The following is a 22,477-nucleotide window of genomic DNA, read 5'->3' on the forward strand; positions in this document are numbered from 1 at the left end:
TTAATCTGCCAAGCCTTAGGATTCTCTCTGAAAGCTCAGAATATTTCTTCCCCTTCCCTACACACACGGTGCTGGAAGGGTTAGAGAAGAAAGGCAGACAACAGCCTCTGAGCTTCGAACTAATCACAGCCTCTGTTCTCAGCAGGAGCCCCAACACTGAGACCAGGTAAGAAAGGAGGGCTCAGGGCTGGAGTGAGTAGAGCAATAAAGATGGCTTGGAGTTAGTGGTCAGATAGATCGTAAATATTTCAGGAGGGAAAAGGGAAGAAACTGTTTCTGGTATGAGAGCCATCAAATGCATGAGAACAGGTGAAAGAAAATGGGATATGCCAGTCAAAGGAGAAGGTCATATTTCTCTTACCTGGGCTTCAGTTTCTTCATAGAATTATGAGACTCTGAAAAAGAAGATGGTTTTTAAAAGGGACCTGTAAAATCTTAAAAGGCAAAAGAAAAATCTAAATAGTTATGATTAAAAATTTTACTCTTAACTGTTCTTTCTACTATAATTATCTTCTTTCTTTCTACACAGAAAAGATGGTGCTACACTTTCCTCTTCTTTTATTGCTGCTGGTTCTATGGGGACAAGTGTGTCCACTTCATGCTATACCTAAGCATCTCACCAAGGCTCGTTGGTTTGAAATTCAGCATATACGGCCAAGTCCTCTCCAATGCAACAGGGCAATGAATGGCATCAACAATTATACGCAGCACTGTAAGCCTCAAAATACCTTTCTGCATGACTCTTTCCAGAATGTGGCTGCTGTCTGTGATTTGCTCAGCATCACCTGCAAAAATGGTTACCACAACTGCCACCAGAGCTTAAAGCCTGTCAACATGACTGACTGCAGACTCACTTCAGGAAGCTATCCCCAGTGCCGCTATAGTACTGCGGCCCAGTACAAACTCTTCATCATTGCCTGTGAGCCCCCTCAGAAAAGCGATCCCCCCTACAACTTGGTTCCTGTACACTTAGATAAAGTATTGCCTAGGGCCTTTCATTAGACGTAACTTCTGTTACAATTACATCCACTTTTTCTTTTCTTTTGTTAATTTCCTTGTTCCTGCAGAAGAAAGAAGAAAGGTGTTGGGAGAATGAGAGTGCCTAGGTTATCAGACCAGAGTTGAGACAAAAAGAAATAAGATTATTTTGTGCTTTGTAGTTCTGTACGTTTTAAGAAAAGGGAATAGGGAAGAGAGCAAAGAAAGATTCAGATTTCTAACCCTGCAACTTTTGCCAAGCTTTATTGCCCTGTGTTCATAGCAATAAAACCACTTCCTGCTGCATGTTAAAGAGTGTGTGTGTTTGAGATCCCCTTTCAAAGCACTGTCTACTGGTATTCAAAGGAATACTGTTTTTCATCACTAGAAAACTTTTGAGGCCTCCCTGGGGCCTCTACCATTTCCTTCCCCACAAGAAAGGAGAGTGTTTGGGATTTTGTAGCATTTCTTCAATTCAGCATATATGGCATATACTGCTCCTGACTTTATATATGGTTTTTGGAAACCATTGTCTGTGTTTAATTGGAGGTAGTACTGATATCTCAAAGATAGTTGATGATACTTTCTCACATAGATTCAAACACTGGCAACTGAAAGATGCTGTATCTTTCTATTTGTTTCTATTTTTAATCAGATAATGTTTTAAATGTAAGATAATAGTAATAGTAGTAGTAGTAGTAGGGATAATAATCCACTGTAGTAATCTTAGAGTCGATCCTCCCATTATCTATTGGAATGGACAAATAGAAAGCATTGATCAAGAAAAAAGCAGTAGGCCTTGGTGGCTCACACATGTAATCCTAGCACTACGGGAGGCTGAGGTGGGCAGCTCACCTGAGGTCAGGAGGTCAAGACCAGCCTGGCCAACATGGTTAAACTCCGTCTCTACTAAAGATACACAAAAATTAGCCAGGCATGGTGGCAGTGCCTGTAGCTGGCACAGAATGGATTGGAAGGAGGGGAAAAAAGGCTGAGGAAGAATTGCTTGAACCCAGGAGGCAGAGGTTGCAGTGAGCCAAGATTATGCCACTGCACTCCAGCCTGGGCAACACAGCGAGACTCCAGTCTCTAAAAAAAGAGAGAGAGAGAGAGAGAGAGAGAGAGAGAAATGCACTAGGAAGCTGGACATAGTGGCTCACACCTGTAATCCCAGCACATTGGGAGGCCGAGGCAGGTGATGACTTGAGGCCAGGAATTTGAGACCAGCCTGGCCAGTGTGGTGAAATCCCATCTCTACTAAAAAATACAAAAAATTAGCTGCAGGTAGTGGAAGGAGCCTGTAATCCCAGCTAATCAGGAGCCTGAGGCAAGAGAATTGCTTGAACCTGGGAGGCGGAGGCTGCAGTGAGCCGAGACTGTGCCACTGCATTCCAGCCTGGGCGGCAGAGTGAAACTCTGTCTCAAAAAAAAAAAAAAAGAAAAAAAAAGAAAGAAAAAAGCACTAGAAAACTAAAAACATTCTAGTCCTATGTCAATACTGAAATATCACAGAAATATTGGGGTTTCGGAACAGAACCTGAACTAAGTCACCTTCACAGAGGGAACTTCAGTTTCCTTGTCAACTTCTAGAGTTATTGGGCTAGTGGTCAGGTACAAATCCTAAGTGCAAGTGCTTTGTAGAGTGATGAGTCTTTAAGTAGCTGCCAAACACAATAAAGTTTGGAAAAGCTACATATTGAAGTGTATTAATTACCTGTGCTGCAAAATGATTCTTTCCAAACCAGACTATTAGTTTAATAGATGTGCTAACTCAGCTCACCTTCCTTTCTGCCACACATTTATGTCATATCTTAGGCACGAAGAATGGAATATAAGGTTTCAGGAGCCTGGATTCCAGGGTGATGACTGATCAAGGGCCCTCCCATTGAGAAGAGATTAGCAGGCCAGGGCAATATGACACCTAGGAAGGTGGGTAACCTATAGAGGGAATCCTACAGTAGTATTTGAGTGCTCTAACTCAAAGCAGCTTTCAACTGAATTCAGCTTTAAACTGTGCTGCATTTACATTTTATTGTCTCAGGGTCTTCAAGTAAAGTGTGGTGGGATGGCGGGGAGGATCTGTGCTCATGTTTGGTATGAACAAGTATAGGAAAGCATACTTTCTGAAAGGAAAGGGGTCGAATGAATTTATATACCATATGAACATTACCTGGAAATTGTCAGAAATTCTTAAAGGTAACCTAGTAAAACCAAACAACCCAATTGCTTATGCAATTGTTATTTATTAAAAAAAAATTTTTTTTGACAAAGAGTCTCGTTGTTGCCAGGGTGGAGTGCAATGGTGCAATCTCAGCTCACTGCAACCTCCGCCTCCTGGGTTCAGGCCATTCTCCTGCCTCAGCCTCCTGAGTAGCTGGGATTACAGGCATGCACCACCACACCCAGCTAATTTTTGTATTTTTAGTAGAGATGGGGTTTCACCATTTTGGTCAAGCTGGTCTCAAACTTCTGACCTCGGGTGATTCACCCCACTCAGCCTCCCAAAGTGCTGGCATTACAGGCATGAGCCACCATGCCTGGCAAGCTTTTATTTTTTTAGGTGGAGAATATGAATGAGGAAGAAGAAAAGGGGGAAGAACAGGAGGAAGGAAAGGGGAGAGGGGGTGAGGTAAGAGAAGGAAGGGGAAGAAGAAGAAGAGGAAGTGACAAAGAACTATGTGGTGCAATCTCGGTCACATATTTTTATTTACAATAACAAAGTAAATACTTTTGTGGATGAATCCTTTATAGCAGGCGTCCCCAAACTTTTTACACACGGGGCCAGTTCACTGTCCCTCAGACCGTTGGAGGGCCACCACATACTGTGCTCCTCTCACTGACCACCAATGAAAGAGGTGCCCCTTCCTGAAGCGTGGCAGGGGGCCGGATTTTGGGGACGGTCGTGACGGCTCTCGACCTGCAAGAGGGTCCCAAAACCTGAGAGAGCGTGCGCTTATAGAAATAAAGGGAGACAGAAAGAGAGTGGGGGTCTGGAGGGCTGAGAAGGCAGTGCCAAAACAGCAATTTTATTTTTCAAAAGGCCAGGAATTAATACACTTTCTTTGCTCTGGTTTAGGTCATTGCAAGAGGAAATGCAAATCTATACCTTAAATGGCCTGTACAATAGAGAAGTCAGATACACAATCAGTGGTTGTAAAAAGTAATAGAATTTCCTGTGATCACAAAGCTTGTTTACATCCAGACATTATTCCTCATGGCTGCAGGTATTTTTGGTTTGATCCTGTTTTAGGACTCACACGTGAAAACGTTTTCTGGTTTTGCTCATCAGAATATCTTTTAACCAGATTCTCTTTTGTCTGTTCCTGACTCAACTTATCTCAACTCCCCCTATTCAGGAGTCTCTGAGTCTGGGATCACAGCCATCCCTATAGTGGCATTTGCTTTGCAAATATCCCCACAGTTAAACCATTATCTAGGGTACAAGGCAGTCATTCAAGTAAAGAAAAGGTTAAAGCTATTCTTAAAGAAAGAGTCATAAAAGTTAAAAGCAGAAACTGGTTGCTGGTAGGGAGTCACTCAGTCTAGCAGCCCAAACAATATCGTGGTTAATATTAGAAACTAATCAGTCATCTTTCAGTTCCTTCTTTCTGATAGCTCGACTGCCTCCAGTAGGAAACTGTGTTTGGAATCAAACTCACCGTATAGTGAGACCCACTCCTTTTAGGGGTCTCATACGGGAACGTTCCCCACAGCCAGATAAATGACCTCAGGGTGGCCCACGGGCCGTAGTTTGGGGACGCCTGCTTTATAGGATAAAATGTGTTGATGTGTGGTCTTCCAGACTATTAAATGGATCTTGTCCTTTGGCTGTGTCTGAGGCAGGTGGCTAGAATTCAATAGGAGGGAAGACATCTGGCAGGCTGAGAATTTTGAACTGGGGCCTCAGGAAAGTAATGAAAGTAATGAAATCAGGACTAAAAAACATATATATTTGGCCTCCCCCTGTCTTCTATGAATATTCCTTTTTGTGCATTGTTTCAGTCTTGTTCTGCAGAACAATACTCATTTCTTCTGCTTTTCTTTTTCACACAGTAAGTAGACATCTATTTTCATCTTACTTTCTAATTTTCTCTTAAATATTATTTATTTTTTAAGGGATTCTGACTGATCATATAGATCAGACATGACCGATCGAACAGAGCCACTTTGCAAAAAATAGCTTTCAGGAGCCTTTCTTGTGGACCATGCAGAAGAATGGGTTAGAGAGAATTGCCCTTAGGACTGGGCAAATGGGGTCTCTGGCCTCGCCTGTTCCTTAGGCACCCCCTTGCATCCTGAAATACCCTTCTCAACATTATCTAAGTCTCCCATGAGTGGCTGCAGTCAGCCGAGGCTGGCAGTGCCTGGACTGAGATCCTCATGGGCTCCATTCTGTTTCTCTCCTTTGGGACTTTCTCCCGCCCTCAACCTTTCCTCCCACACAGGAAGCCCTGAGGAGCTTCAGGACTCATGTCTGTAGTGTTGTCTTGGGGCCAGGACTGATTCCAGGAGAGTTAGCCCTGGTTAGAGATCTCATGGTTCCCAGAGAAGATGGGCTAGATCAGGCGTCCCCAAACTTTTTACACAGAGAGCCAGTTCACTGTCCCTCAGACCATTGGAGGGCCGCCACATACTGTGCTCCTCTCACTGACCACCAGTAAAAGAGGTGCCCCTTCCTGAAGTGCGGCAGGGGGCCAGATAAATGGCCTCAGGGGGTCGCATGCGGCCCATGGGCCGCAGTTTGGGGATGCCTGGGCTAGATAGACAATTCAATACTTTTCTTTTCTTTCTTTTTTTTTTTTTTTTGAGTCAGAGTTTCACTCTGTCACCATGCTGGAGTGGAGTGGTATGATCTCGGCTCACTGCAACCTCCACCTCCTGGGTTCAAGCAATTCTCTTGCCTCAGCATCCCGAGTAGCTGGGACTACAGGTGTGCGCCACCACGCCCAGCTAATTTTTATATTTTGGTAGAGACGGGGTTTCCCTATGTTTGCCAGGATGGTCTCGATCTCTTGACCTCGTAATCTGCCTGCCTTGGCCTCCCAAAGTGCTGAAATTACAGGCATGAGCCACCATGCCCAGACAATACTTTTTTTTTAACCACACAGTGTGGAAACAGAATTTGAATAACAACGTACTCTTGAGGAATAGAGGAAAGCTTATTTTAAGACTGGAGGACATGGGACCAGTAAAAATATTAAAACCACTTTTACAGCTTTACTTAGTGAGTTAGGTATACTACTAAATGTAGTATAGAAAGACAAGGACAGACCTAGTCATGTTGGTTAAAACTAATATTTTAATTAATTCCATCTGAAAAGAAATAACACAATCTAAAACTGATTTTATTTATTTTTGATACTGTAAATACTTCCGCAAGTCATCTTTTTAATTTGTAAAGTTATTTTTGAAAATGCCATCTTATCTAGACAGTGCTAATACACAAAAGAAGGCATTTGTCCACATTTGAGGCAAGATTGCAAAAAAACCCCACAAAAACCCGGGCGCGGGGATGGCAATGGCAGAGCCAAAGAGCCTCACAAGGAGGAGAAGCAGAAGCTCGTGGGGATGGGGATCCTTCGGGAGCTCTTCATACTTGATGGATTTTGTCAAGTTTTTCCCTTGCTCACTCTCACTTCATTTTTAATGAGATTAATTACTTTTCAAAAATTAAACAATGCAGGTAAATACAATGCACTAGTGGCATACAAAAGAAATAAATATTAAGTGTTTCATTTACTTAATATTTTAAAATAAATAAAATTTTAAAAAATATTGGGGTCAGGTTGGGTGCAGTGGCACCTGTAATCTAGCACTTTGGGAGGCCAAGGCAAGTGGATCACCTGAGGTTAGGGGTTCATTCAAGACCAGCCTGACCAACACGGAGAAACTCCGTCTCTACTAAAAATACAAAATTAGCCAGGCGTGGTGGTGCATGCCTGTAATCCCAGCTACTCAGGAGGCTGAGGCAAGAGAATCACTTGTACCTGGGAGGCAGAGGTTGCGGTGAGCTGAGATTGAGCCACGTACTCCAGCCTGGGCAACAAGAGCAAAAACTCCATCTCCAAAAAAAAAAACAAAAACAAAAACAGATTAACAGATTCACCTGCTGGAGTTTATCTTCTAGAAAGGGTAAGCACTCCTTTATTTATGGGGTAACAATGGCCTCTCCACAGGTCAGAGATGTCTTATGTGTCCCCAGGTAGCTGTGGTGCTTCTCTTCTTGATTGTGCCTGGTCCTCTCAAGGACCTAGTGTTGTTTCTCCTCCCTCTGCCCTCCTATTCAGGGCACTGTGCCTCCCTAGAGTTTCCCTGGCTACGCAGGGCTACACCTGGATGCTTCATCTTCACTTTCTGCTTTATGCCCCAGATGAGGGGCCCAAGGAGTCCTATGGCAGGGAAGGCGAGGGGAGCCGGAAGCCCGAGCTGGTGAATGTACAGATATGGAGGAAGCAAAACTCCAAGTGAGTGTTTGTAAAAGCTTCACTGAATGTTCTCATAAGATTAGCGGGAGGAAAACTGGGAAGATTTGGGGCTAAGAACAAGGGTGAGATAAAGTTAAGAAAAAAAATTGATTAAGGGAGACATATTTAGAAACTTGAAGTTTCCTCTTTTTTTTTGTCCTCCATTCTCACTTCTAGTAAGGAGTGAGATCCTCATTGCCACAGAAGTGTGGGAATGGACCTTCTCGCCTGTAGGTTTTCTTCCTTATGCAGAGGCCCCAGGGCTGAGGACTCACTCTACATTAGAAAATCGCAGCCTCTTCCAACAACTGTGAATGTCCTATACGAAGATAAGGACAGAACTAGACATGTTGGCCAAAAATAGGGCCTTTCTCTAGTTCTGTGACCTTATCTAGAGCCAGATACAACTGTAAACAGGGGATCAAATGTAATGATAAAGTGTTGACAGATGCCAAAGGTAGTCTTTCAGTGGCTATCAGGAAGGATTGTCCAGAATGGAGTGGATTCACAGGCTAAGTACACTGGGAGCCAACTAGCAAGATCCAAGAGAGAGCTACTGCTCCACAGCACTCAGTGAAGGAGGGGAGCTTTCTTCCTGAGTTACAACAATGACTAAGAAGTCAGGAAACCTGGGGTCTTGTCTCAGCTATGCCACTAACTAGCAACAGGCCATGCACAAGTCACTTGAAAGGCAAGAGTTACATTTGGTCAGGGATGGCAAATATGTGACACATACACCCTTCCCCCTCTCATGCCTTCAACAGAGGCTATTATTCAACTACATCACTTACCAGAATCTTTTTCTATAGTATTTTGGGTAGGCACTTCCTTTTTTTTTTTTTTTTAGATAGAGTTTTGCTCTTGTTGCCCAGGCTGGAGTGAAGCAGCACCATCTCAGCTCACTGCAACCTCTGCCTCCCGGGTTCAAGTGATTTTCCTGCCTCAGCCTCCCTAGTAATTGAAATTACAGGTGTCTGCCACCACGCCCTGCTAATTTTTGTATTTTTAGTATAAACCGTGTTTCACCATGCTGGCCAGGCTGGTCTCAAACTCCTGACCTCAGGTGATCCACCCGTCTCACCTAAAGTGCTAGGATTATATGTGTGAGCCACGCCGCCCGATCGGCACTTCCAATTAGAGTTGGCATGCAAACTGAAATCTACCCTCAATTCCATGCTCTCCAAAGTCAATTCCAGCTCTACAATGTAAAGTTCTGACTTTCCAACTAAGAGGTGCCCATTTTTCTGATTTAGTAATAGCTCACTCAAAAAAAAAAAAGAAAATAGAAATTTAGGATCATAATTTCATTGATTCCTCTTCCCCATCCTGAGGCTAAGCAGGATCTTTCTTAGGTTGCACTCACCTTCCTTCTGTGCCAGAGAATCATCTTATTTGAGCTTCACCCCTCTGTCAGTTCACCCTTCATGGCAGTGTCCCAGGCTTTAGCTCCCTTTTGTCTAAAAAAGCCCACACTTAACAGTTTCATGTTTGGCATCAAGGAATCTACAGGGAAAGGAGTTTTCTCAAGCCCCTAAAAGCCTAGTCAGAAGGGAAGGCATTTAATTACTCCATTCACCGTTCTCCAAAGCTAATCAGATTTACAGTTCTTATCCCTTGCTGAAAAGCTATGCCAGAAACAGTACCTGATGGAACCGCATCACAAATCAGGTGTTTGCAACTATGTTTTATTAAAAGGAAGAGTGGAGGAATTAACACGGGGCCCACCTCACAACCCACTCTTCACCCCTCAAATCACGCAGGGGTGGGACTCAGGAGCTAGAAGCATGTGTGTGTTGAATAGGAGCCCTAACTGAAGTTACTTCTTTCACAGCAGGGAAGAGGGGAGAGGCAGCTGTGGAAATGAAGAAGTTGAGGGAGGTGGGGTATCTCACTGCTCTGACCTTAGGTGGAGTCCTCCACAGAAGCATCGAAGTGGACAGGCACATACGGGTTCCCTTCACAGGCCACAATGATGTGTCTCTCCTTCTGGCTGGTCCGGTATGCACAGTTGGGGTACCTGGAGCCATTCGTCAGGCGGCAGTCGGTGATGTGCATGCTGGAGCTGCTCTTGTAGCAGTTGGCCTGCCCGTTCTTGCAGGTGACCTTTTCCTGGAAGCAGACATCCTGGACATCTACCAGGGGCTCGTGCACAAAGGTGTTCACTGGTTTGCACCGTCCCTGTGTCATATTCCGGCGCCTCATCATGTCGTTGCAGTAGGTGGGGTTGCTGCTGGGGGAACCATCTGAGTCCATGTGCTGCCGCTGGAACTTCTTGGCTCGGGATTCCCTGCCCAGGGAAGGCTGGACCCAGCCCAGCACCAGCAGCACCAGGACTAGCAGAGGGAGCAGGGCGAGAGACTTCTCCAGAGCCATGGTGGCCTCACTTTCCTGGAAAAACCTAACTGGGAAAAGGAGAAAGAAGGGAAAGAGGCCTCTTAAAAAAAGAACTCCAGCTCCCACCTATGGCTTCCCTGGTTTAGTTTCTGTTTCAGGTCAGCCAGAAAGGAGTCTGTCCCTCTTCCTGAGGTTTTTCGTGTAATGAGACACTCACGTGTACCCTTCTCCACTAGTGTTTTATTCCCACTCTCCAAAGCAAGTTCTTCCTCCCTTCTAGGTGGTGATCTATGAAGTGACCTAAAATCCTGCCAGTTACTATCTTTGAATACTGGAGTTTCTTTGATCCAAAATACATTGTGCTCAAATGGCTCATCGAAACATCAGTTTGAATAAATCATGAGCAAAATTGTATCCCCAACATCCAGGACCTTGGGTGACAAAGACTTGTTGTCTTACAGCATAAGGGAACTCAGACCAGTGCTTGACACCGGCATCATAAAGGATTCCATTGTATTCCAACAAGAAATGCTGGCGAGCCCCCAACTTGGGGGCTCCTTCTTTTCCAGTCTCATGGATGCCCTGCAGCCCGCACATTCCACCCTGACCTACCTGCCCCCAGCTGATGTTGCCTGGGCCACATTTTGTCAATGCTAGCACCATCCAAGATTTCTCAGTGCTGTGGACTGGCCCTGGCTCCCACCTCTCCAACCCTGAAGCTGAAGCAGAAGCATCACCTGAGACCACCTCTTGGGCTGCTTACCTGGATCTCCAGCTTGGTGATGGAAGGTCAGCTTCTGCAGTCACTCAGCTGCTGAAGTGTGGACCTTATACAGATTACAAAGGGGTTTGGCTTCCGAGAGGAAAAGGGTGGGAGGAGCATCTCGGGCTCTATTCAAATAAAATCAAGGACAGTGTGAGGAAGGAGTGGTAAATCACTCAGGCCACCATCTTTCCAGAGCTGCTGGAGAAAGAGTAAATTTTTGCTATATTCTTTCTATGTGAACCACATCTGTCTGTTGATTCACAAGGAGCAGCAGAGAAAGCCACTACAGCACTGGTGCCCAAACCTGGCAAACTTGTGACAAAGTCCTTGTTACCTCCTTGTGGACCGTGATAAATTTATATTAAATAAATGTATATGTCTTTCACTTTTTAATCTGCCTTCTGTTATAGAGCCCCACCTTAAAACTTAAGACGGATAAGAAAGGTATTTCCTCCCCTACATTATCTAGATTTCTCCGTGAAACATCATGGCAGAGACAAATTGGTTACTATCTTAACTCAACATTGGTAGGAAAACTTTGAAAAGATAACTGAGCTTACTTTTGGGGTCATGTGTCACCTGTCAAAAATATAACTCTGGAAAAACTGTAAAGTTGGGACATGGCTGGAAACCAAAGCCTCTTTAGACAACTTCAGACTGTTACATGAAATAAAACCTTAGACAAGTGTACATGAAATAAAACCTTAGACAAGTGTACATTTTAGCAGAGTTTATTTGAGCAAAGAAGAACAGAACAAAACAGAGCAAACAAAAACAGTTCAAAAATCAGGCAGCCCTTGGAACCAGAGCAAGGTCAGAGAACTCCAACCAATGACATAATCTGATAGCATCTATAGGAGACAAAAGAAGCATGGTGCAGAGGCAGCGTCATTGGTTACAGAGTCTCCTGCAGTTAACCAAAGCTCAGCTACAACGTATCATTAAACTACCGTATTGGTTTAATCTGCTAGGCTTAGTGAAGGAGCCTAGTCCAAATCAATGGCCTTCCATAAATTTTTTTTCACAAGACATTTAACTGGCTTTCACCCTCCATGGGATTTGACCATGTTTTAGATATTGCATGTCTGTTTTCAGGATGAGTTGAAGAATTTCCTTGCCAAAAAGTTAAAGCCCTTACAGCCATGAACAAGCAGCTTGAGTTTGTGTTTTCAACCTGGGGCATCCCACCTTTTATATCAAGTGACTGAGGCACACATTTTAAAGCAACCTTTATAAAAGAACTCTTACTCAAAAACTATACCATCCCTACCAACCACAAGTTCCTGGAAAAGCTAAAAGGACCCATGGCATCCTTAAATTAAAATAAGCAAAAATTTCAGAAATTCTTGAGCTCCCTTGCCCAAAAGTGGTTATAACCACTATCCTTTGTGGATATACAGGCCACTCCCTTGGGGACACATGGGTTATCACCCTATGAATTGATACCTGGAAGGTCCAAGCATTTTGAGATTTCACTTCTAATACTAGAGTCTGTCCTACTCCATGCAGACATGACAAAATACTGCAAGGAACTCATCTATTGTATCCGGTCCTATCACCAACAGGTGAAGGCCTGCTTCCTACAAAATCGTCCTAAACAACCTCTCCATGATCCTCACCTAGGGGATTTGTCTACTGGAAGAAAAATCAGAGAAAACCTGCTGAACTTTGAACTTCATTTATAAGGAAGAGACTATGTCAGAATCTGTTAACAATAGATACAGCAGTGAGACTCCAAGGAACCAATCTTTGAGTTCATGTTTCACAACCAAAAAAGAGATTCAAAATTCCACACAATTGGAAGACCACTCCAATTGTGTCTACACCATTGCCAATGCTTCTTGTGATACTTAGGTCAAGGACACAGGCAAGGTTTAAAAAAAAAAAAAAAAGCCATACATTGCTTCAAAAAAAAAAAAAAAGCTATCTCTAAGGTCCTCATGGCCTATGGGATTCGTCTTCTTGGCCTAGGTTAAGCAATTGGAGTTACTGGTTCCAAAGCATCTCAGAGAGACTATCAGTTGTTCTTGTTTTTGTGATAGTGGTCATGATGCTAGTCTGTTCCATTTTATCCAGAGTTTTAAATGTTTCTATGCAGCCACTCTCTCATCAGATGATTGCCATAATGATACAAAAGAAGATCAAGAAGATCTGCACTATGAAGATGACCGAACAATTTAGGAATGGTGAATATATGAAATTCTAGCTTTCCCTGAGTTAGTAAACTTCTCAGAAGTCAGAGAATGACCAAAAGTGGGGACTGAAAGACTGACCACACAAATGAACAATGGCCAGACCATGTATAAAGCTGGAACTCTGACCTGTAGTCTCCAGCCAAAAGTATGAGAAGCCAACCTACTATGTACAGCAAACAATCCAGGAAGCCAGACAACTCCTGTAGCAATTGCCCCCAGACAGCTAGGACTTGACTATTCCTATTTTATTTTATTTTATTTTTTTCCTTGCTTGAAAGTCTCTCTTATGAAGTTGATTGATAACTGAAAAGTTCCCTAATATTTATTTCCACTTCCTAAATTAGGACCAATCAAAGAAAAGCCAATATACATTCTTAATCCATCACATAGGATGCCCACCCACAGCTTCCCCATGCTGCTGCCTGCAACCAGAGCATCCCTGAAGCCTTCCCTGTTTTCCATTGTAAAGATTCTCACTCTCCTGCCTGCTGTGAGTGTCTGCCAAATGCAAGTGATGGTAGTTGCCTGCCATCTTTGGCCAACTCTGAATAAATAGCCTTTGCTTATTCTCATTTGGGTGGTTGTGTTCATTTCCACAAGATCTTGAGAAGAATAAGGAATTGGGTATGTACAGGGTAAGGATGTTTTTACAAGAAAAGCTCAGATAATCTGAAGGATGTCCTGTCATTAGCCTGGCACCAAAAGCTCGGCACAGTCCCCCAAATACACATGTACAAGCACACACACACCCTATATGCACATATGTACAATATGCACACAGACACACAGACACACACACACACACACACACACACACACACACACACACACACACAAATAGATGGTATTCTGGGATTCCTGCTGAAGCCCAGAAAGTGAGAAAGCAAAGGAAAATTAGAACAGGAAGAGATGGAAAAGTAGGGGCAGACAAAGGGAGGGGAGTGGTGTTTGAAAGTGGAGGGAAGTGAGGGAAAAGGATGGAAGAATTAGCCTAAAGAGATCCAAAGCCCATGCTGTCCCATGCCTCCCACCTATTCCCTGCAACCTGGATGCCCATGAAGACAAAGTAGGATAACAGCCAAGATGACATCCCTCAACTCATTCCTTTTTTTTTTTTTTTTTTTTTTTTCAAGACAGCTATTGCCCATCTCAGCTCACTACAACCTCTGCCTCCTGGGTTCAAGCAATTCTCCTGCCTCAGCCTCTTGAGTAACTGAGATTACAGGTGCCTGCTACCACGCCTGGCTACTTTTTGTATTTTTAGTAGAAACGGGGTTTTGCCATGTTGGCCAGGCTCGTCTTGAACTCCTGACCTCAAGCAATCCACCTGCCTCGGCCTCCCAAAGTGCTGAGATTCCAGGCATGAGCCACTGCTCCTAGCCAACTCTTCCTCTTTTGTAGAAAGCTCGGTTCTGGCCTGCAGGGTCCTCTTCCCTTGCATACTTAGGCCACTTACTGGCTAATGCTGACCTATGACAGATCAAGGAGCAGAACTGAGCAAGAAGCTACAGCGGCAGAGTCAGAGACCTTCATTTTAAGCTCCCTCCAGCTGGGCACTCTTCCTCTCTTCTTTCTCTCAGTGGCCTCAGACATTAAAGAATTTGGGACAGATACAGTTAAGAGTTCTCAGTCATGTCTGAGGAAGTATGTCTGAGTCTGAGGGCGTTTGAGGGCATGTGAGGGGCAGGAATGCTGCTTCAGCAAAGCAGTGCTTCGTCTTCAGGTCTCAGCCTCTCCTTCCTGAGTTCCTTCCCTGTCTCTCGTCTTCCACACATCTACATAGAAACTCCTTGACCACCCCCCAACCCCACCTCTCTGCCTGTCTCTCTCTCTTTTCTTCTTAAGAATCCAGAATTGGCCAGGTGTGGTGGCTCACTCCTGTAATCCCAGTACTTTGGGAAGCCAAGGCAGGCAGATCACAAGGTCAAGCGTTCGAGACCAGCCTGGCCAACGTGGTGAAATCCCATCTCTATTGAGAATACTAAAATAAGCCAGGCGTGGTGGCGGGCGCCTGTAATCCGACCTACTCTTAAGGCTGAAGCCGGAGAATCTCTTGAACCCAGGAGGTTGTGGTTGCGGTAAGCTGAAATTGCACCACTGCACTCTAGCCTGGGCAACAGAGCAAGACGCCATTAAAAAAAAAAAAAAAAAAAGAATCCAGAATCATTTAGACCATAGTCAGACTGAATATACATATTTAAGCTTTATTTCTAAATATAGAATAAAATGTTTTGGCTCCAGGCTGGGCTCAGTGGCTCACACCTGTAATCCCTGCACTTTGAGAGGCCTAAGTGGGAGGATCACAAGGTCAGGAGTTCAAGACCAGCCTGGCCAACATGATGAAACCCCATCTCTACCAAGAATTCAAAAATTAGCCAGGCGTAATGGCGTACTCCTGTAATCCCAGCTACTCAGGAGGCTGAGGTAGGAGAATCCCTTGAACCCGGGAGGCGGAGCTTGCAGTGAGGCAAGATTGTGCCATTGCACTCCAGCCTGGGTGACAGAGTGAGTTTTTCTCAAAAAAAAAAAAAAAAAAAAAAAAAAATTTAGTTCCTTTTAAAAGGACTTCACTCAATGAGAGTGGATGTAACTGAATCATTTTCTTGGGGAGAGCATCTCCTGGCTCCCCAAAATCTCTCTGCAGAAACATGTACTAACCTGAGTGTGAAGGAATTGGTGTGAAGTGGAAATATCCAATTGCATGAAGATGAAAAACAAGGAGATGGAGCCTGGGGGGGTCCAGAAATTATGAGTGCAACTGGCCTACCTCAAGTCCTTGGGAGCCTGAACCTGTCCTCCTTAGAAAGTGACTCTGCAGTGAAGACATCAGATTTCTTAACACTTTTCCCAAAATGCCAACTTCTCTGTCACTGAGCATGGCTGGGCTACCCAGGTCCCAAGTTTGACTTTCTCACAAGAGGACAAACTTGAGAGTTCAAGGCCACCAGTGACAGTCACGTCAGGAAACCACAGCCTGCTCCCAGGCTTCAGTGGGGACATAAGGGGAAGTAAATTTTTGCCCTTTTCACAGAGTGCCTGGAATTAATCCCTGAAATCCTCCTAAAGCCAGAGGCAGCCTTAGAAGGTTAGAACTACACCACACCCAAAAACTCAAGGCCCCAAGGAGCCTCCTTAGAGACAGGTTGTGGGAAGGCCCTGTCTTTTCCAGGTAACACATATGCCCCCGTTCAAGTCTACACAGTTTTCCTGACTGGAGCAAAGGTCAATTTGAATTGTAGGAACTTGGGACATTTTATGATACTATGGGCTAAAGAGTCTCTTAGGAGACAGTATAGGCCCTGAAGCCCGATCCAAAACTAAGCATTAATAGGCCTCAACTGAGAAACCTCCTCCCCGGTGAAACATTGCGCAGTCTTTTCCCAATTTCTGTCTCCTGTCCACACTGCAACATTTTGCCTCATGTGACAAACCAACAACTGAAGGGGAAAATGCATCCATGGCCATGCTGGCTATCAGTCCTGTTGTTTATTCCCCTTTTATAAGACTCTCCACCTCTCTGTCCATTAGCCTCTTACCCCCACCCCAACCCCACAGCATGAACTGGGAGAGGAAGAGGTTCTGATGCCAAGCCCTTGGCTGAGGCCCAGCAGGCACAGGTTCTACCTTCCCAGACAGTGGCCCTGACTGGCCTGTGAGCCCACCAGGTGCAGTCAACAATCTGGTCTCCAGAACACACAGGGGGCCTCCACCTGCTCTGGCACCACCATCCCATTCTCCTGACACTATTGGTTTTCCTCAGCCCCAAGGACAGGGTTCACTCTCCATATGTCCCTTCCCACCCCACAGACCAGCCTGGGTCTTTCATAATGTAAATCAGATGTTGCTAGGTGTCTAAAGAAAGATAGAGACTTCATTGTCTGTGGTTGCTGATTACAGAAGACCGGATTCCCTTTCGACCTGGGCTGTTCAGTGGTCTCTTGACTTCGCCCATTTTTTGAGAATTTTTCCTATCCCTGACTCAACCCACCAACACCACTGTTCCCCTGCAGAGCAGGCGCCAGTGCCTAGCAGCCCTTTCCTAAGAGACAGCCTACTTGCCCCAGCTCTTCTAAGAGCGTATTGCTGAGGTCGTCAAGGTATGCACTTTTGACCAGGACTCCCATGTGAAAGAAAATATGAACATTTACTTTTGAATTCAAGGAACAAAAAGACACAAGCAATGGAAAGTAACTCCCTCCCATTGTACACAGGAGATTGAGGGCCAGGGCAGACCAAGGTCAGACAGCACCTTGGCAGCAGAGGTGGAAAGCAGCCTCTGTCCCACTCTGTGTGTGGCAGTGTTCTCACTATATCATGCTGCTGGGTGTGCTGAGCGGGGAGGCTGCCTCCAGGATGTGCACTCAAAGTGCTACACTTATGGTGAAACCGATTTCTTCTTTTAGGTCTAGATTTCCCCTAGAGTCCTCCCACAGCTCCTCCTGCTGGGAATTATGGTGGGAGAACACAGAGATGGCTGTGCTGCTGATCCCTTCTGAGGAGTTGGGGGACTGGGGACTCCTACTGAGGTCTCATTAGGGGCCCTTCACTGGGGCAGCTGGAGTGTGGGTGAGCAGGTCAGGGCCCCTGCTCTTTAGTCCATGGAAGCATTTGTTGATTCCACAGAGACACTGGAGGAAGGGAAGCCCTCTTAGGAGGATGAGGCCTCTAGGAGGACAGCTGCTCCAAGCAGTAGCTTCCCTCTTTGAAGAGGCCTCACATGCTGGTTTCATCAAGGAAACAAGGTCTAGAGGAAAATCATTTGCTTAGAAATGCTTCCACCTGAGCATGGTGGTGCATGCCTGTAATCGCAGTACTTTGGGAGGCCGAGGTTGGTGGATCATTTAAAGTCAGGAGTTCAAGACCAGCCTGGCCAACATGGTGAAACCTGTCTCTACTAAAAATACAAAAATTAGCCAGGTATGGTAGTACATGCCTTTAATCCCAGCTATTGGGGAGGCTGAAGCAGGAGAATTGCTTGAACCCAGGGGGCAGAGGTTACAGTGAGCTGAGATTGCATCACTGCACTCCAGCCTGGGTGACAGAGCAAGACTCACTCTAAAAAAAAAAAAAAAAGGCAATGTTTCTTATCACATCTTCCATCTTCTGCCTCCTCCTTTTGTTAATCTTGAGGATTGTCATAATGACAGGGCAGTGCTTCTTTTCACATAGGAGGACATATTGCCAAGGGACAAAGCACATGGATGGGGGAGTCTATCAGGCCCATCAAGGTGAAGAGAGGCCGGTCTTATCTCATTTAGAGAATAAGTTTCACATATTCTTCAATAGACCCTGTTATCTGTCACTAAATTCAGTCTTCTAACCCATTATCTGACCTGTTTCCCTCACTCCAATCCGATCTGGCTGAGTTCCTACCCGCTGAACATGGTTCTTACTTCTCCAGAAAAGCCAGTCTTTAACCTCTCTCTGCCTATCTGGTTCTGCCCCAAACTCAACTCTACTTCCTCTTCTTTCTTTTTCTTTTAGCTATTTATATCTCTTACACAGAAGCTGAAAAGCAGACCTCAGCAGAGCTATAGTTGTTTTATGTGAGCAGAAGAGGGTATCCTATGCAGCACATACACTTGTGAGGAAAAGTGTGGGTGTCTGTGTTTCTGCACTAAAGTGTAGGGTTTGTTTTCTGAAGTTCTCACCTATACTTCTTCTGCCTCCTCCTAAATTCAAATTAAAGACCAGCAAAAAAAGGGATTGTAACCCCAACGTGGATTTCGTATATGTTCACACTAAATAAAATTCACAAAGTCCTATCTTTCTATGAAAAAATTAAATGCCACAGTGTATTCACACTTACAGGAATTTAAAGCTTTCATTGTAAAGCTAAGGCAACATAAAGAGTAAATGCTGTAATTGAATGTATACATTTATTATATGTTGATTTCTATAGTAGGAAAAAAGAATTTTGGTCTGTCTGTGGTTTCATCATTAATTCACTAGGTTAAATAGAAAGCTTCAAGAATATAGTATTAACAGATACCTAAAAATTACAGATAAATCTAGTAATGGAGCTTATAATACAGAATTAGGAGGTGCTCATTAATGAATTTTGGATACAAGTCAACAGTTAGTAAATATTCATTGGGAAGTTGCAGTATATATTTTTCTAAGTTATGAAGTGATCTAGATATGGGATATTGAAAAAGATACAAAATATTTAAATTCTTGCTAAACTAATAGAATATACTGCTTGTATTTTCATCACTTACAATAACATTATTAACATTTTACAGTGTAATTCTCCACGCTTTTGTCTATGTGTATGATTTTATAAAATATGAAGTACTATAACACTGCTTCAGATTCTGCTTTTTCTCTTCAAATGCATCTGGGGTCCTAGTAAAATTTAATTTCTTAACTTGGGTAGTGGTGAACACAGAGCTGTTTGCTTTGAGTTAACTTTCTGAGCTATGTAATTATGATTTTTCTGTGTGTACATTTCAATTTTTTTAAGTTTATTTAAAAATGTGTCCTAGGCTGGGTGTGGTGGCTCATGCCTATAATCCCAACATTTTGGGAGACTGAAGCAGATGGATTGCTGGCGCCGAGGAGTTCGAGACCAGCCTAGCCAACACAGGGAGACCTTGTCCCAACTAAAAATTTAAAAAATTAGCCAGGTATGGTGGCTTGCACATGGACCAGTCTGCGCAGCGTAGGAGAAACCTTGTCTCTCCCAAAAAACAAAACAAAACAAAATTAAATTGCCTGGGTGTGGTGATACATGCCTGTAGTCCCAACTACTCAGGAGTCTGAGGTGGGAAGATGGCTTGAGCCCAAGATGGTGAAACTGCAGTGAGCCATGATCAAACCACTGCATTCCAGCCTGGGCGACAGAGTGAGACCTTGTCTCAAAAACAAAAACAAACAAACAAAAATCCATCCTATTCCAAGTCAACATGTATCTATATTACTCTGAATGGTTCTACAGTATTTCATGTTATGGATATATCATAATTCATTAAACAAAATCTGTATTGGGGGACATTTATAAGATTTACAACTTTTTACATGTACACTGTCGTCAGTAAAAACTCTTATATGTTTGCATTTATACTCTTGTGTCATAGGGCATATTTCCTATGAAAATAAACCCTGAGATTAAAATGTACATTTAAGATGTTTACTGGGGAGAAATCTTGGAGCAATACCTGCAGAGGGAATGAAGGAAGCATAATTGGGCAGGGGAGGTAGAGTTTTCATGCAGTCACAATAAAGGTCTTGGCCAATCCCATAGGAATGCTAGCTTTCTCTAGAACTAGATTGACCTTCAGAGTTGTCCTGAATTAAGGTAAAGGGATCAAGCCTTTATATCCCCTCAACATTTATTAGATGTGGACTGCCCCTGGGGAAGAGGCTTTACTTTTAGCAGGATGGTTCTCTGCCACTGTTACAGTCTCACCAACACACCACAATGTAGCAGTCTCTTGCTGCCCAAGGTAAAAACACTAAAACCTTTCTCACTAAAACCTTTCCCAATTCTCCCCCATTCTATTCAGACAAACTTTTCCTTCTAGATAATCAAAAAGAACAACAAATTCAAGCCACATTAAATACATTTGAAGAAGAAAGTGTATACATTCAAGAGGGGGAAAATTGTTAAAACAAGTAGTTTGAACAACTACTCTTCAAAGAGTTTCACTTTGTTACAAACAAGGTGTTCTTCTCCAAGAGGTTTTTACTTCCTTGTTGTATCTGTCCTGAAGTCTTATTTCCCTGTTCTTTGACTAAATTAATCTTGCCTGCCAATCTATCAGCCTCTCCCACCCTGCTGTGCTCAGGCATGCCCACCAAGAAATCACCCTCTCTCAGCTATAACAGCTTTTCCCTGCTGTAACGGCTTTTTCCAGACAAAACTGATCTTCCCAGCTTCCCACAGATATAACCCGCATTCCTGCACTTTTCAAGTTAGCCAGTTGGGTTCAGCTTAGATTGTGCAGTCCAACTCCAGCCAAAGGAGGCAGGACACAGTAACAGGGACAAGCTGTGTTAAGAGATAATAAAAACCCCTGCTCTCCTTTGTTCTATGTGTGCTCGCCATCACTCCATCTGCGAGTAGCACTCTTTCTGCAGAAAGTAAATTTGCCTTGCTTAGAGATCTTTTGTCTCAGTGCTGATTCTTCTTTGTGGCACCGAGCATTTGTTCCCAACAGAAACCAAATGTATACATTGCACAAAATCAGGAAGATGTAAGTGTGAATAAAACACTCTTTCTGTTCTTGAAAACAGTGTAATTTAGGAGACTGAGAAGAAAGAATTCCCACTGAATATGACAAGTGGTATAATAGAGTAGGTGTGAAATGCTGTGGAATCATAGATAAAAGAGCAGGCAAGGGCATGCTATTGTTTGACCGAGGAGAAAAAAAATGGTCTCTTGCTCTCCTATTAGAAGTGAAATATCATTTTTATAGAGGGCAGTTGATAATATCTAAAGCCTTATCAAAAGTCCATGTTCTCTAAACACATCTAGGAATGTATGCCAAGGCAGTAATTGGGCAAGTTTTAGTGGATTGCAGGAGGATGATCTAGTGGATCCCATGTATTGGTGGGTTGTTTAGGAATTGAGACTCTCATTTTCGGAAGAGTCTGTTTCTGACTTGCTCACTCCAGTTTTTAAAGGGTAAAGGAGGACAGGTCCTTGCCTCCAACAGAGAGCATAGTCTTTCTCCTCTTGGGAGACAGGGCTCTTGTCATTAACACATTCTATTAAAAGCTGACAAATCCATTCCTCATTGGACCCAAATTTTGGCCAGAAAATTGAGGGTTTGAGGATAGGCTCTCAAGTTCAAATAAAATAACAATATTTTATCATTTGCTGATTTCTTTTATATCTTTCTAATATTTTAACATAAGTTCCAGAAGATTAACAGGAGGAATTTCATCATCTGTTTGGCTCTTTATCTTCCCTGTCTTACTTGAAACATATCCCATCTTGAAGGTTTGAGGTGATGCCTAACTAGGATAGGCCTTTTCTGTGGAGTTTTCAACGCCTCTTACTGGAGGTGTCTAACACTCCTGGTTGCAGGGTTGGGAAGGTAGCTCAACTTCTCCTATTAGATGTTTCTTGCCCTGCCTTCCCTTGGAAGCTTGCCTAGGCTTAGCCTCTCCTATCAGAAGTTTCTTGCCTTCCGTTTCCCTCAAAGTTTTGTTAAAGCTCAACCTCACCTATTAGGTTTCTTGCCTTTCCTTCTCTGGAGGTTTGACCCCACCTGATGGAGGCTTCCTGCACAGCTCTCTCTTCACTTCCTCTGCTCTGGCCACTTCCCTCGTGGTACTGCTTCAGACTGCTTCGAGGAGCCATGTGAGATGACCATGGAACCACAAATTGGACTCACTCACTCACTCCACATGCACTTTCAACCTCCAGAATCCTCCCCACTCAACCTCCTGACCACCAAGGAAATACTTTGTCACTCCTGTGACACTTCTTACCTTGGTGTGTGCACAGAGTTACCTGGTCACTGTGGTGTTGCAAGCCTTTTCTCCCCTGTTGCTGAGTCCAGGTTTATTCATCACAGGGTAAGTCCCGATTCCTTTCTCCTGAGGCCACCACAATGAGGCAGCTGGATGTATCTCCTTATGAGAGGTGATCAGAGACCCTTTTCCCAGGGGAAGAATGAAGTCCTCATATGGGCCACCAAATTTGTTGGGAACAAATGCTCGGTGCTGAAAAGAAGAATCAGCAGTGAGACAAAGGATCTCTCAGCAAGGCAAATTTACTTTCTGCAGAA

General features: G+C 43.9%; 2 protein-coding genes across 8 annotated transcripts in view; one reads left to right on the forward strand and one right to left on the reverse strand.

Annotated features, from left to right (window-relative positions):
• Positions 1-534: 534 nt before the first annotated feature.
• Positions 535-1,284, forward strand: RNASE6 (ribonuclease A family member 6). Its single transcript, XM_003924382.3, has one exon. It carries the CDS (start codon positions 535-537, stop codon positions 1,000-1,002), a length of 468 nt encoding a protein of 155 aa, XP_003924431.1. The 3' UTR covers positions 1,003-1,284.
• Positions 1,285-9,106: 7,822 nt separating this feature from the next.
• The window catches only part of RNASE1 (ribonuclease A family member 1, pancreatic), a 58,101-nt gene continuing 44,730 nt past the window's right edge, over positions 9,107-22,477 (reverse strand). For 3 of the 7 annotated variants that reach the window (XM_039468912.2, XM_039468911.2, XM_074393179.1), the window contains 2 exons: positions 22,201-22,412; positions 10,543-10,667 (listed from right to left, as the gene is read on the reverse strand). In XM_039468912.2, the coding sequence (XP_039324846.1) occupies positions 10,580-10,667; positions 22,201-22,412 (300 nt within the window). In that variant the 3' untranslated portion in view covers positions 10,543-10,579. Of the gene's footprint in view, positions 9,845-9,993; positions 10,137-10,539; positions 10,668-22,200; positions 22,413-22,477 lie in introns of those variants that run through there. The other 4 variants (XM_003924377.4, XM_010335118.3, XM_003924378.4 and 1 more) reach the window with 4 other exon arrangements.

This window comes from Saimiri boliviensis, chromosome 2, assembly GCF_048565385.1.
Source record: "Saimiri boliviensis isolate mSaiBol1 chromosome 2, mSaiBol1.pri, whole genome shotgun sequence".
NCBI lineage: Eukaryota > Metazoa > Chordata > Mammalia > Primates > Cebidae > Saimiri > Saimiri boliviensis.

Bases quoted from the DNA above. Each gene is read 5' to 3' on its own strand.
- RNASE6 (XM_003924382.3), top strand. From the start codon at position 535: ATGGTGCTACACTTTCCTCTTCTTTTATTGCTGCTGGTTCTATGGGGA.